At 41.2% G+C, this 13,348-nt stretch overlaps 1 protein-coding gene across 1 annotated transcript in view; it reads left to right on the top strand.

The window, feature by feature from the left end:
* The window catches only part of RAPGEF5 (Rap guanine nucleotide exchange factor 5), a 159,358-nt gene that overhangs the window by 44,464 nt on the left and 101,546 nt on the right, over positions 1-13,348 (top strand). Inside the window, exon 7 of the mRNA XM_069007097.1 lies at positions 1,979-2,027. Within this exon, the coding sequence (XP_068863198.1) occupies positions 1,979-2,027 (49 nt within the window). The remainder of the gene's footprint in view (positions 1-1,978; positions 2,028-13,348) is intronic.

The raw sequence follows: 13,348 nt of genomic DNA, 5'->3' as shown, positions 1-13,348 counted from the left end.
AAAGTGCGACATCACTGCAATGCTTCTTACTGTCAGTAACCTGTGACTAGACCAGAACAGAGGCATCGACATGGGTACCTCCTGCTGAGTTTAATGAAGGGAGAGGGTCTGAGAAGTGTAGCCATGAAAAGTCATGGTGCTGTTATTCAGAAGGAACTTGGGCTTTTATTAAAAATCCCACTCTTAACTAGATAGCGTGTATGTGGTATTATAATACTCGTGTATAGCAATTGCTGCAAGGAAGCACACGTTGTTTTTCTACGGAATATGTTCTTTCCCGTTTTACTTGAAGTTTATGCTTACATTATCCATGATTAACGTTTCTCCAGACATGGGAATGAGTGTACAGGAAGGAAGGAAGGGAAGGTAATACTGCCAGCTTGCACAATTGTGCTGGAAACAGGATGACATTTAAGAAAACCGTGGCACTGCCTTCATATTTTCCTGCTTAGAGTGGCTGAAAACTCTCTCCCTCTCAGTAGGGCAGTATCAAGGAATAGAAAAGATCCTTGTACCTTGCAAGGACAGCAAAAAAATCTTCTTGGTCCTTTGCCACAAAGGAAAGAAGGATGCAAGCAGAGGAAGGATGTGGCCTCTGGTATGACTGCCTCTTCTGCTGGGTGGTTCCTGAGTATCTGATCAGTGGGTGCTGGAGTTACCATTGTACCTAGATGCCCTGAATGATTTTGTCTGTCTTTCTGCTCAGACGTAACGTTAACTATTCTTCTTTCACATTTTCAAACTTCTCTTCAGAGCCATGAGAGTGGGATATTGACAGCTGTTAGTAGTTGTATTAGTTTGGGAAACCTTTGTGGTCTTTGTGGCTTATGACCAAACCACACATCTTGAGAAGGATGTTTGAAATTTCACATCTCTCAGAAACTGCATGTCAAACCTGCCACTGCAGAATAGCCTTGAGCCTTGCCTAGGTGTGTTAGACAAGATGGCTAGTATGCACTGCTGGAGACTTCGTAGAGAGAAGTGAGACCATCCCTAGAAAAAGTTGGAATGTGCCATATTTAGTGTTTTTAATATTGAAGACAAGCTGTCTTGGGAAAATTATGGAAATTGGAAGGAGCTGAGAGATCTTTAGAGGAATCTGAGAGCACGGATGGGGCAGAGGAAGGGAAGAACTGAGGTGTATGCAGATGAGAGCATCTGGGGTGCTGTAGGCCGAGTGCAAGCAGCTGTAGTGGGACAGATGATGGCAGTGAAGAAGTAGGAAGCATAAGAATAATGAATATAAAAATGATAGAAAAAGAAATTATATAAAAAGGAATAGATCTATGGAGAGAAGTGGATGTAGAGTTGAGCTGGCTAGAGACAGTAGCTGGTCTATGTAGAATATATGAAGAATGAATACAAGAGGGTGAGGAAGGGAGCTGGTTAGCATGGCAGGGCTGTGTTACCACAGGCTAGTGAGAGAGCCTGTAAAACTGAAAATAGCTCTGACTTCTGCATTTTCATCACAAGTGAAATTTTGGTAATGAAATTCTCAGCAATGCTACTAGGAGAGGCTGTTTCGTCCTGGAATATCCAAAAAGTGAAGGTCAGTTATATACATGAGCCTTCAAAACCTCAGCATGAAGAACTTTCTTATTCTGGAGTCACACAATAAATCCAGCATTATAGTGTGCTCAACAGAGGCAAAACAAATATGTAACAAGGGAAGGGAGAAGATTCAAGTGTGTACTTGTGAAACAGATATGCTGTGCAAATAAATTACGGGTCGGGCTACTGAATTGCCCATTCCCTAAGGAATGTGTGGTATTTACATGAAATTAAAGTCGCAGAATTCCCAGCTGAAAAGGAGATAGATTTGCTAGGAAAACTGACTGCAGTTTCAAAACCAGGCATAATTCCACATGCAGTTGATTGCTGCAAAGCATTGATAGCTCATATCTTACCAGTGTTGCATTTTGTTTTATTTGACTGTGCTAGGAACTATAACCGTCCTTTTCTTTTCCTGATATTTTAGGTACAGAGAGAACTGGCTGCTGTCATTGCCTTGAAAGCAAGGAAGTCAGGTGAGTCAGGCTGAACTTCAGAGGGGTTTTTGTTATGCTGTTCCCTTTTGTTATTTCTTGAAGTATCTGAATTGTCACTGTTTTTTAACGTGGGGAAGAAAAGATAGTAATGGAGAATCTGTGTATACAGCACAATGCAATTGCAGTTAAGCTTCTCTCCTTCTAGCTCATTGCATCTAATAACCTAGCTAATAAAATCAAAGTGTTACATTTGAATCTGAACTTGGATCTTTTTCTGGTGAAAATCACTATTTTCTCTAGGCTTGCACGTTATAAAAAAAAGCTGATGTCTTTATTTGACTTATACTTAAGACAAATTTGTTTGTAATTTTCTCTTTTTCATTTTTTATTGTCCAGTATCTCATGCCATCATATTTTCCCAACCAGGTGTTTTTCTTACTGCTAAAACAGAAGGACAACTTCATGCACAAAGGCTTTCTTTCCTGTGTGGCTGTAGAGGCAAGTTTTGATCAGGGCAGGAAAAGGGGAAAGGCAACTAGATAACTGAAAGTCTCTGACAGTAAGAGCATTCACAGCCAATGCTGGTGTTACAGTGCAAAGGCACTGAAATGTGTGGCCATCTGAGCTCCATCAGGGTTTGGTAGCACAGGCACTTCAGAAGAATCTGCATTGCTGAGCTGGAGTGAAAGCAAGGAATCTGTGTTTTCCAGGCACTGCACAGGAACCAACAGAGCCTACTTGGCCAGACCTGACTCTTTACAGGGTTAATTCTCTGGTGTCTTTGTGCAGTGTCTTCTGCACCAAGTTGAATGTATTTCTAAAGTAAAACAGAGGGCTTAAATTTTAAGGGGCCTAAAATTATTAGCATGTTCCCAAAGCCATCAAGGTCTTTGAGTGCATTTTCACTGAGCATCTCTTGTGATGTTCAGTGATTTTTCTAGAACTTAGTCACAGATTTTGTACTTCTTGAGATATTTTCTGACTTGTTAATAGTGCTGCATCATAATATCTCTATCAGTCTGTCTGTAGCTTACACGTGCAGCACAAAATTTACTACACACATGCACAACACACAGCATGGTATCTTAAACTGGGGGCACCAAGAAGATGTGGCTGGTGTACCTGCAAACATTTTCTTGTGAAAATGTAAGTATTAAAAAATATTCTAGACATAGTTTGATGCCATTTTTTCTAGAAATAGAAGTAGCCATAGGTTATATCCACACTCATCTATAAAGGTAAATCTGTAGAACGTGAACACAAATGTGAGTGTGAATTCAGACCTGAATTGCTTCTGTGTGGTAGCTTTGCTTCTGAAAGTGCTGTAGTCATTTATGATGTCAACACCCCTCAGCTGCTTGCCCTTACCTGGTGTTACCGCAGTCCCACCTGACTTGTAATGGCTGAACATGGAAATGCTTCTCCTCTGGCTCAGTGCAGAGGAAAACAGGCTATTTAAAAGAAGTGCTCAAGGAAATCTTTTGTTTTGCTGTTAAATGGGCTGAGTGTGGTGCCATGTACATTTACTTCCTGCTTACGGAGGTATAAGAAATCTCTCTGCTTCTAAGCAGTTTTATCAGCAAATATTACTACTGCTACTAGCAATAAATAAAAATCTTTACTCCCAAAGAGTTGTTTTCAGCCCAAATTAGCCTCTTATTTCCTTTTGGTGGATGGTTGTTAGAGTAGAAAATGGGATGGGGGTTGGATTATGAATGAGCTGCAAGAGATGAAAATCCAAAAGAAGACTATCTCTTGGAGTCTCCTTTTTGCTGGTGTAATTGCAACCCTCGATGAGCAAATAGAAATATTTCAGTTAAAAATCACAGCCTTAAAAAACCAAAGCTCCTTATAGAGCTTTGCAGTGCTGTCCAGCCTTTTCTAATACCTTAATGTAAACACTTAAAATATCTGTTCAGATCTGAACAAAAGATAACTCTCTTGTCAGTTTAACTAGTGCATGCTTGTTGAAATTTGCATTTCTTTTTGCCCCATCTTGGATGACAGTAAAAAATAGGTGTATGATCAACCATAACTGTAAGGTCTAATTTAAGTTAATGCCTTTAGTGCAGTAGGTGCAGAGTAAATTAGGGTGGCTGGTTATGCTTCTTTATTTTATTGCTGGTGGTTAAATTCACAGTGTGGCAGTTACTGTTAGTGATCAAGCTATGGTGTGCTGTGCCTGGTGAAGCGAAGCATGTTTCAGAGAAAGTACTTCTGGAGCTGTAAGCCACAGTATCTGTCAAAGATATTGTGCCTCTAATCCTCTCCAAGACTCAGTATAATTCCCGGAAATAAGCCACCAAAAATCGGACAAAGAGTTTATTTTGGCTTGAAAGGAGTGGAACATGGCTTTTGGGCCAGCTGCCCTGGGTAGCTTCCAAGCTGGTGTGAATGGTGTGGGAGCCTGGCTCATCCACCCTGGGATTCATGAGCGGGGAGAGCAGGCGACTGGCATGGTCCTAACCTGCTGTCTGGAACCTGGCTGCAGAGGGCAATCAGTTCATTAACCAAAAGCTTTCCTAGAGATCAGCAGCTCCCCCATCAAAAAAAAAAATTTTTTTGCCTAATACAAGGACTATATAATTTTTTCCTGAATTATTTTAATTTCTGGTTGTACCTCTGCTCTTAGAGAGGCCCTTCACAGTGATTTAATTGTAGTAGAAAAAATGGCTGATTTAAGTTTTTGCATTATTTGTCTAGAGCTGCTGTAGTAATCACCATGTTAAGTTGCATGGAAAGTGCTATACAAGCACACAAACACCACAGGTCCCTCTGCAAGAGGTGGAGAGGTTCCAGGTAGGAAGGTTTGCTGGGTTTGGAGGGGGAGGACAAGTATTGCTTTTGGTTACCTGAATAAAACAGTTTGTTTTTGTTTAAATGAAGCTTGGTTTGCTACCTAGTGTATGTATGTGAGAGGTAGTAATTGCAACTATTACAGTTCTGGCCGTGTCTGAGATTTACACACTCTATCTGCTGACAAAAACCGAGGTAGAGACCTGAGCCTGCTGTGGGGTAGGTCAGAGTATCAAATTCTTGCTAGTACAGGATCTGACTTGATGGAGAATGTTGGCTACCAGAAAATAAAAAGCCAGTAGGGTGTGGGGTAGAATGCCTTTCCCCAAGAGCCATTCCTCTGTTTTTACTGTGGTGTAGAAGAATAGGAGAAACTCATAAAGCTGGCAGATGCTGAAAGAAAGATGAGGAACCTGAAAGATTAAAAACTTCTGTGCTGTGGAAAAAAAGCTCTGTTTTCATATTCCAGATGTGTGCTGCAAGTAAACCACTCCGATAATAAGGCAAATGCTGACAGAGACATGCTAGAGAGCCTTCATGCAGAAGGAGCTCAGCACTTTTCGTTTCTTTGCAAATAAAACTAAACCGGGGTAAAATAAGTGTCTGTAATTCAGAAGTGTTGATGTACCTTGGTAACACTGTTGACTTGAAATCACATTTCATTAGAATAAAGCTCTCATGATAAAGGTGACCTAAGAGGGGGAAATGAGCTTGTGCACTTCCCTGTGGGTTATAAAAATGCATTGAAATTATTCTTGCCTAGCCTTAGAAATAAATAGAGTAAATGCTGTCTTCTGTGGTTTGGTAAAAGGTCTTGGGGAAGCAAGTAACTGGAGCAGAAGGGAACTTTTTCTTTAATTGTAGGCAGTTGGAATTAAATTGTTTTGTTTATTTATACCTTGCTGGTGTCTGATACCTTCTGCAAATGTGCTGAAATGTAACATAAATGCAGCTTCCCATCTGAAGGTTTACAAGGGTCAGCATTTATCTCAATTGCTTGTCATGGCTCATGACATGTTTCTTATGTGTTAGAGATGGTAGCTAAAACAAGGATAAAAAGCAGCAAATAGCCTAAGGCTGGAGGCTTTAGCTGGTGGCAAAGCTACACGGGTACATCTGAACTGATCAAAACCTGTCAGGTAGATGCTTTGTAGTGGTGTTAATCCCATCCACAAACAAGATGCCTTGCATTTCTGTGCACAAACCAAGCTGCACCCCGTGGCATCACTCAGCAAATCCCTTTATAGAAAAAGGAATTTCTATAACTTTATTTGTGCAAAGGATCAATTGGTAAGAGCATGGCTCTGGTCTTTGTGTTTCTGAATATGGGGGCTAATTAAGATAATAGCTGACAGGGTATGCATGAGGTAGGAAGATGGTGACTCAGCTTCTCCCCAGGCATTGCAGGAGCAGCGGCAGGTCTGTGGGTGCTTCTCCCTCCCACTGTGAAAGGCAGGGCAGCCACAAAAGCCCTCGCACTTGTGTGTGGTTTTGCTCCCCCTTATGAATGATATTCAGGTTTCCACTATATAATTAGACACATTTTAGTCATGCCATTCTTGACTTGGCAAGCTCTATTGACTTTTTAATATGTCATTTACATGTTATTTATAATAATGTACAATAATTTTTAATAATATGACTTTTGCAATGTATTAACTCCATATTTGAGACCTTCTGGATTGCTTCCACCCTATTCTTACGTATAAGTATGCATATCCACCCTTCCCCTTTTCTTTTGTATTGCTTCTGTCAGAACCTAACTGCCTATGTGATTTGCTTCGTATTTTTATTTTAGTGCAGACGATTCAATATGAAGCAGTCACTGGGGCTTGAGCTTTGCCGACATGAATGAAAAGCAAGCTGTGAACAGCTATTCCTTTTCCCAGCTGCTGCACCACCTCTACAGCACTGCTGTCAGAGCTGATTGCGTGACTCGACTCAAACACACTCCAGGCAATGTCAGCCCGGTTAAACACATGAGAACAGTCAGGCTGGGTCAGGTTAAAAGTCCATCCAGCTACGCTCCTACTGTGAGTGATGAGTAGGGGATGCTTAGAGTAGGAAACAGAGCAAGTACAAACAGTCCTTCTGATGTACATACTCAGCATCTACTGGCCTGTGATAGAGGGATTTTGCTGTACCCACACTGCTGTGGTAGGTAACCCTTGCTGGACCTTTTCTCCATTAATTTATCAAATTGCTTTTTAAGCCTGATTATACTCCTGACCTTCATCATCCCTTATGGCAGCAAGTCTCACAACTCACATGTGTAGTATGTTAAAACATATTTTTCCGCGTTTGTTTTAAACACATTCCCCACGACCCTCACTCTGTTCTGATACAGCTCTTTGCTGACAGAGACTGGTGAATAATCCATTCCCTATTTGTCATTATACTATTCAGGATTTTGTGCACATCTGCCATACCCCTGTGAGTTGTCTCATTTCCAGGCTATATCACTAGTCATTCCTCGTACCAAATCTCTTCCATTAAATCTGATCATTTTTGCTTACAACTCTTATATTACTTTTGAGGTGGGGCGGCCAGAGCAGCATACAGTATAGCAGCAGAATGTACTAGAGTTGACATAAAGTGAGGGTGGCAGCTTCTTATCAGGGAGGGGAGGTGGAGGTGTGTGGGAAGGAGCCCAGTAAGATACTTTTGGCAGCATTAAGCTGTTTTATCAGCTTGGTTAACTCACAGAACTGCATCTTTATCATTCAGCCCATTTCCTTGAGTAGTACAGATCCTTGTGAGACTTTTCAGTAAATTTATTCCACAACAATTAGCAAAAGTTTGTCATATGGTGCTATCTGAATGTCCTATGCTATGTTATTAATTCTATTCACTTCTAGAAGTGTTGTTATATAGAAAATGGAAATCATTGCAAATTTGAGTTAGATTTGTATACATACTTGAAGAATGAGGTTACAAATACATGATCAAAGGTCATTCAAGAATAGAGCAGTTCAGCATTGTGTGTAAATTTCAAACATACTAAATACTGTTGGATATACAGGTTTCATAAGCAACCAGGTATTCAATATCTTTGGAGTAAAATGTGCATGGTTTGCTACCTGTTATTCCACTGAAAAAGAGCATAATGAGGTATGAAAAAACTTGGTCTTATTTACAGAATAAAGTGACAGTCATATGCCAGAGAGGTGTGCATTTTCTCTTGTGAAAAAATTGAGCAAGTTTGAAGGGTGGAAAAAGGGTAAACCAGTAGGATCTTACTGCTTTTCTATTCTCCTCTTGTCTCTTTTCAATCAGTTTATTTACTTGACTCAAGTAGTACCTTGTTTCATTACAACTCCCAGTTCCTCCAAGCATCCACGTGTTTAAACCAAGGGTTGAAATTAGTAAACTGTGTGGAATGAGAGTTCTTCTGCAAATGTTGCCTACAGAATTCACCCTGGAAAAATGGCCACTCAAAGTGAAGGCGCAGGACTGTTGTGCTTCTGTTAGGTCATGGTGACTGTATCTTTACTTTTCCCCTGCCCACTGAAATGTGGTTCAAAGTAAAACTTCACCTGAAAACGTAGCTAGCAATATTTTAAGAGTTACTCTGTACTTTGGGGTCTTTCTTTAAACACAGTCTTTTAAGGTCTGTGATTTCAGGTCTTAAAGTATGGGAGGTAATCTTGGTTTGTTCAGCCTAGAGAAGAGGAGACTGAAGGAAACCTTGCTGTGGTCCCTCATGAGGGGAAGCAGAGGGGCAGGCACTGATCTCTTCACTCTTATGACAAGACAGGACTCAAGGAAATGGCATGAAGCTGAGTCAGGGAAAGTTTAAGTTGGATATCAGGAAAAGGTTCTTCACCCAGAGGGTGGTTGAGCACTGGAACAGGGTCCCCAGGGAAGTGGTCAGAGCACCATGTCTTTCTGAGTTCAAGAATCTTTGGGGCAATGCTCTCAGGCACATGGTATGAAGAATGAGGTTACAAATACACGATCAAAGGTCATTCAAGAATAGAGCAGTTCAGCATTGTGTGTAAATTTCAAACCTATTAAATACTATTGAATATACAGGTTTCATAAACAGGTCCTGGGCTGTCCTGCTCAGGGCAGGAATTGGACTCGATGATCCTGATGGGTCCCCTCCAACTCAGCATCATTTATGATTCCATGATTCTAATCATGTTTGCTTCTCTAAGTAATCCTTTTTAAACATTCTGTGCCCTATTGAAGGGAACCCCTACCCCTAGGGACCGATGGGGGTTACAATGATGCATTGCATCATATCAGGGATTCTTCCATTACTCCTGAGACCAAGCACAGCAGGAAAATGACAGCACTTCAAAAGAGCAGGATCAGACCCCTGCTATCCCTGGGGATAATGATGCTCCTTGTGTTGGCTGGCCAGGAACACTATGTGTATCACACACACAGAGCTCTGTTGTGCCTTAGCTGGATCTATAACCACCTGCTTTGTGCCCACCCTTGGCGATGCTGGGGATGGGAAATGCCCTGGACAACATCAATGAAAGGACTACACAGTAACATTTACCAGCTGTTGTGTGTTCAACAGCTGATATAAAGCAGAATGGACTCACACTTGGAAAAAGAAGGAAAAGAGCTCTCTGGTGGGAATTGTGGTGAGACAGATTTTGGCAGTTTATGGTTTTGTTTTTGCAGTTGTTGTAGAACCTTGTGCATAGTTCTTTCTGTGTGATCTAAGGTGCTCTCACAGAAGAAATCAGCAATGCAGAGTAGCCGTGTAGGGGGAAGATATTTTGCACATACACAAAAAGAGACAGCACAGTAAGGTCGGAAAGACAGCAGTTGTGCAAAAAACAGCCCCCAGGTGAATGTTTTGTTTACTAGGGCTTTGGGAGAGGCATTTACAATGAGTTCACAGAATTTATTTATTCAGAGTCCTCTTTGTTTCCTGCTCCTTTCCTGGCCATGCCTGGGGGATGTTTCCATGGAATAGAGAGCAGTGTTTCACTTTGCACCAGCCTGCTCAGCAACAGTCCATACCTTTTTGTTTGATCTGTTCCCAGCAGTCATTCTCTGATCATGTAATGGGCTCTTCTCCATCCTTCCATCATCTCGTTTCAGACAACACTGCTGTAGATACTTTCACTGCCACATGATTTTTTTTTTTTTTTTAGTTTTTATTTTGAATATCATGCACATGAGAACAAATATCTACAATTACTGGATAAAATTTAAAACTTTCTGCATTCAAGCATTAAATTGTTTCCCTTGAGCTGCGATTGGTACAAAACCCCTTGCTTTTGTCTGTTCGTGTAGTAATCCTACAGTGTTTACATACCATTTTCCACATATTTTCCTCCTTGATAAAAAAATATGATTTCATATGTTCACAAAGTGGGTGTAAAATATGGCTTTATCTTTGCATGCATCACAAAGGGCCAGCCATTGACAACCAAATCTCCTCTGGCCACATGAATCAACAGTAGTTGTTTATCTATTTAAAAATGCCTGTCTCGTTTAGCCAGAGGTGTTTTACAAATTATGTTGTTCTAATTCACCACTAACTTGGATGAAATATGGACCTTCAAAGCCAAATGAAAGGCTTCAGTTCTGAGAAATAAAATAAACAGAAGTCCCTAAAAAACCATTGTACAGTAATGTGAAATGACCATTATCTGACTGAACTGGGAAATATTGGTGGCTTTGCTTGTTACACTCATTTTTAAATTTATAATGGCTATATAATGTAGGCAGGCCTGAGCCTCATTTAAACTGAGGTTTGTCCTTCCTGCGGTCATTTAGAAGCAGTGGGAAGGAACGGCGCCTTAATGGTGATCAGCAAGACCAAATCTTCATCTGCCAGCCTCCTTTCTTACCACACTGGCTTTCCTCTGTTTAGATTGCAGATACCTACCCTTGCTGTTATCTGCCTTTTGATAAACTCTGCAATGAGAGGAAATGCTTTTGCATCATTTTCTGGAGTCCTGTTTCCTATCTGAGATTTGGGAAATGGCTTGTAGCACTAGGACCCTTGGGAACTTCTTTTTCTGCGTGGAAACTAGATCAGAATAATGAGTACCCTCTGTGCAAATTCAATATTAGTTCTACACCTAAGGTCAAGCAAAAGTTAATGATCATTTTTTATATACAGAAGTCAGTTATGAGACCAACATTACATTTCACACTTTTGTAATTGTAAAATAAAATGCTGGAGTAATTTATGTTAAATTGATTTAAACTACAAAGCATAAATATCATAGCATCCCAGATTAGGGTTTGAGAGAAAATGGCATCATGTCACTTGTGCAATAGTTCATTCACCAATTTACAAGTACTTTTATTCCATCTTGTGCTGGCTGTGCTTTTTACATACAGAGGTGCTGAACAATGCTGTAAGCGGGAGTCTGTCTCTAATAATTTTTGCATTTTCTTTGTTTCTTTAATTAGCTGATTTACTCAGCTGATTGCACAGCTGTCTGGGCAGCACCCCCCCAGGGGTCTGCCAACTGTTTCAGAGATATGTAATGTACTCAGTGAAGGGAAATCTGTATGATAATTTCCATATATATATGCAGAAATTGTGGGAAGGAATAAGAAAGCTCAAAGGCAATTTTTGTATTGCTAATAAAAGGAAACATGTTAAAGATGAGCTTAAAAAGCTTTCTCTTTTCAGTAATTTTTGGGAAAAGATTACCCTTTCATGGTAAATAAGGAACCAATTCTCAGTTGGAAGGTTTTGTTCCTGGGATTATTGCTCTCTTACAAGCAGCTTTTGGGGATTTCAGAGATACTCAGTGCTTGTTAGTTTTCCCCTTTAGTTTGGAAACAGAACTTGGAAAATGCAGGAGCATGCATGAGGATGTGGTCTGGTCTAAAATGGTCCCCAAATCTGAGGTTTGCAAAGCATTTACTGGCTGCTCATCTTCTTTTCCATTGCTCAGCACTAGTGCTTTACATAGCCTAGAGGACCTGGCTTTTAGTTTCCCCGGTGGTGTCAGTATGAGCTATTCATTTTTTTCCACTCTGATAAATTAATAAGCATCAGCAAACATTATAACACTGTCAAGCAGCTCAGAGCTGCCATAGTAACCAGCCTCTCTAGAGCTCGCTGTATACCCTCCACAAAGAACAACAAAGGATACCACAAGTTCCATTGTTTAAAATAACAGTAAAGTTTTCAAAAATAATGAAATTAGCTTAGTTATGTGATTAAAAAAACCAAAAAGGGGGTTTGTGTTTTTTCTTAAAAGCTTCATGCTAGCAACTTCCACTGGAAAAAAACCAAAACAAAACCAAAAAAGCTAACCAAAAAAAATCCAGAAGAGAAACAAACATGCCTTTTAAAAAATTTGGAATATAAGAAGAGTGCTAGAAGTTGTGAGCTTCTCAGCAGCTGACGATAAATCAACTGGTGCACGCTGCTGGCAAGTCTGGAGCCTTCTCCCAGGGAATATTCTTGCAGATTCCTGAGGTCTTGTTGGTTTGACAGGGACAAAAAATCCCCCACAACAGGCTATAGCCATCCAGCAGGGTTGAGGTAGTGGAAGTCTGTTGGCTTGTCAAATAATCAAAGTTCTTGTGTTCAGAAATAGGCTCTTTACCTCTTCCAAGATGGGAATGTGTCTCCTATCTGTAGATGGCATATAGGTGCCTTTTACTTAGTGGCTAGAAAAAAGAGATTCATATATGAATTGTGATCACAGAGTACTGAAAAGACTGAAATCATACAAAGATTGTGGTTTGATGGCAGAGTGGTTTGATGTTTTAGGATGTTAGCAGGTAAAAGAACAATACTAAATAATAAATTAACATCCGCATTTGAAATGAAGGCGCATCACTGAGTACATTAGCGATGTAGCCTTAGGGGGGACCGAGCTTTGTGTGGCAAGCAGAGTTATCTCTGGAGCAGCTGTGGGGACAGTGAAGTCCCCATGCAGCCTGTGCAGTCCCAGGTGAGCCTGGCAGAGTTTGGGCAGCTGGAATCCCCCATGCTCAGGCTGCTACTGAGGCCATGCTGGAGGGTTTGCAGTGGGCTGAGTGATTTTGGTCTTAGGAGCAGCCTAGGGCAGTGCAGAAGCATGTCTGCTGAAGGTGGTTTAGGGGCTGTTGTGCCCAGAAAGCAGGCAGTCCTGGTCCCAAAGATGGGTTTCACAGCAAGCTCAAGGGCTGAAGCTGGAGTTGTGTGGCACGAGGGGTCTGGCAGCAGCGTTAGCTTGAGAGGTGTGCTGTCCCCTGCCTGCAGCCTGGGTGCTCTGCTCTCAAGCAGGTCATCAAACCCAGCCAGGTTAGTAATAATCCTTTGCCAATCCACAAATCCCGAATGCTTTATGGTCGCACAGAGGGGAACAGTCAATACAGGGGGTGTGGGACAGCCAGCAGTGATGGGGAGCTAAACTGGCTTCCTGGAATGGCCATGTGGGTGCCGTTCCAGGAGCGAGCTGCTTAGAGATGGGCAGGTGTCCTTGCCTGTTGTTTGGCAGCAAAATGGTTAACTGTGATGACAGTCCTTTCTTAAGCATTTTAATAATTAGCTTTCACAGTTAACACCCTATTAAGCCAAAGGGAGGAAGTTCACACCTCTCCTGGTGTTATTGTTTCAGTCTGGCTGGCTGCAGCAG

This window comes from Aphelocoma coerulescens, chromosome 2, assembly GCF_041296385.1.
Source record: "Aphelocoma coerulescens isolate FSJ_1873_10779 chromosome 2, UR_Acoe_1.0, whole genome shotgun sequence".
Taxonomy (NCBI): Eukaryota; Metazoa; Chordata; class Aves; order Passeriformes; family Corvidae; genus Aphelocoma; species Aphelocoma coerulescens.
Note: the sequence above shows the minus strand (reverse complement) of the source record. Positions and strands in the feature narration are given on the sequence as shown.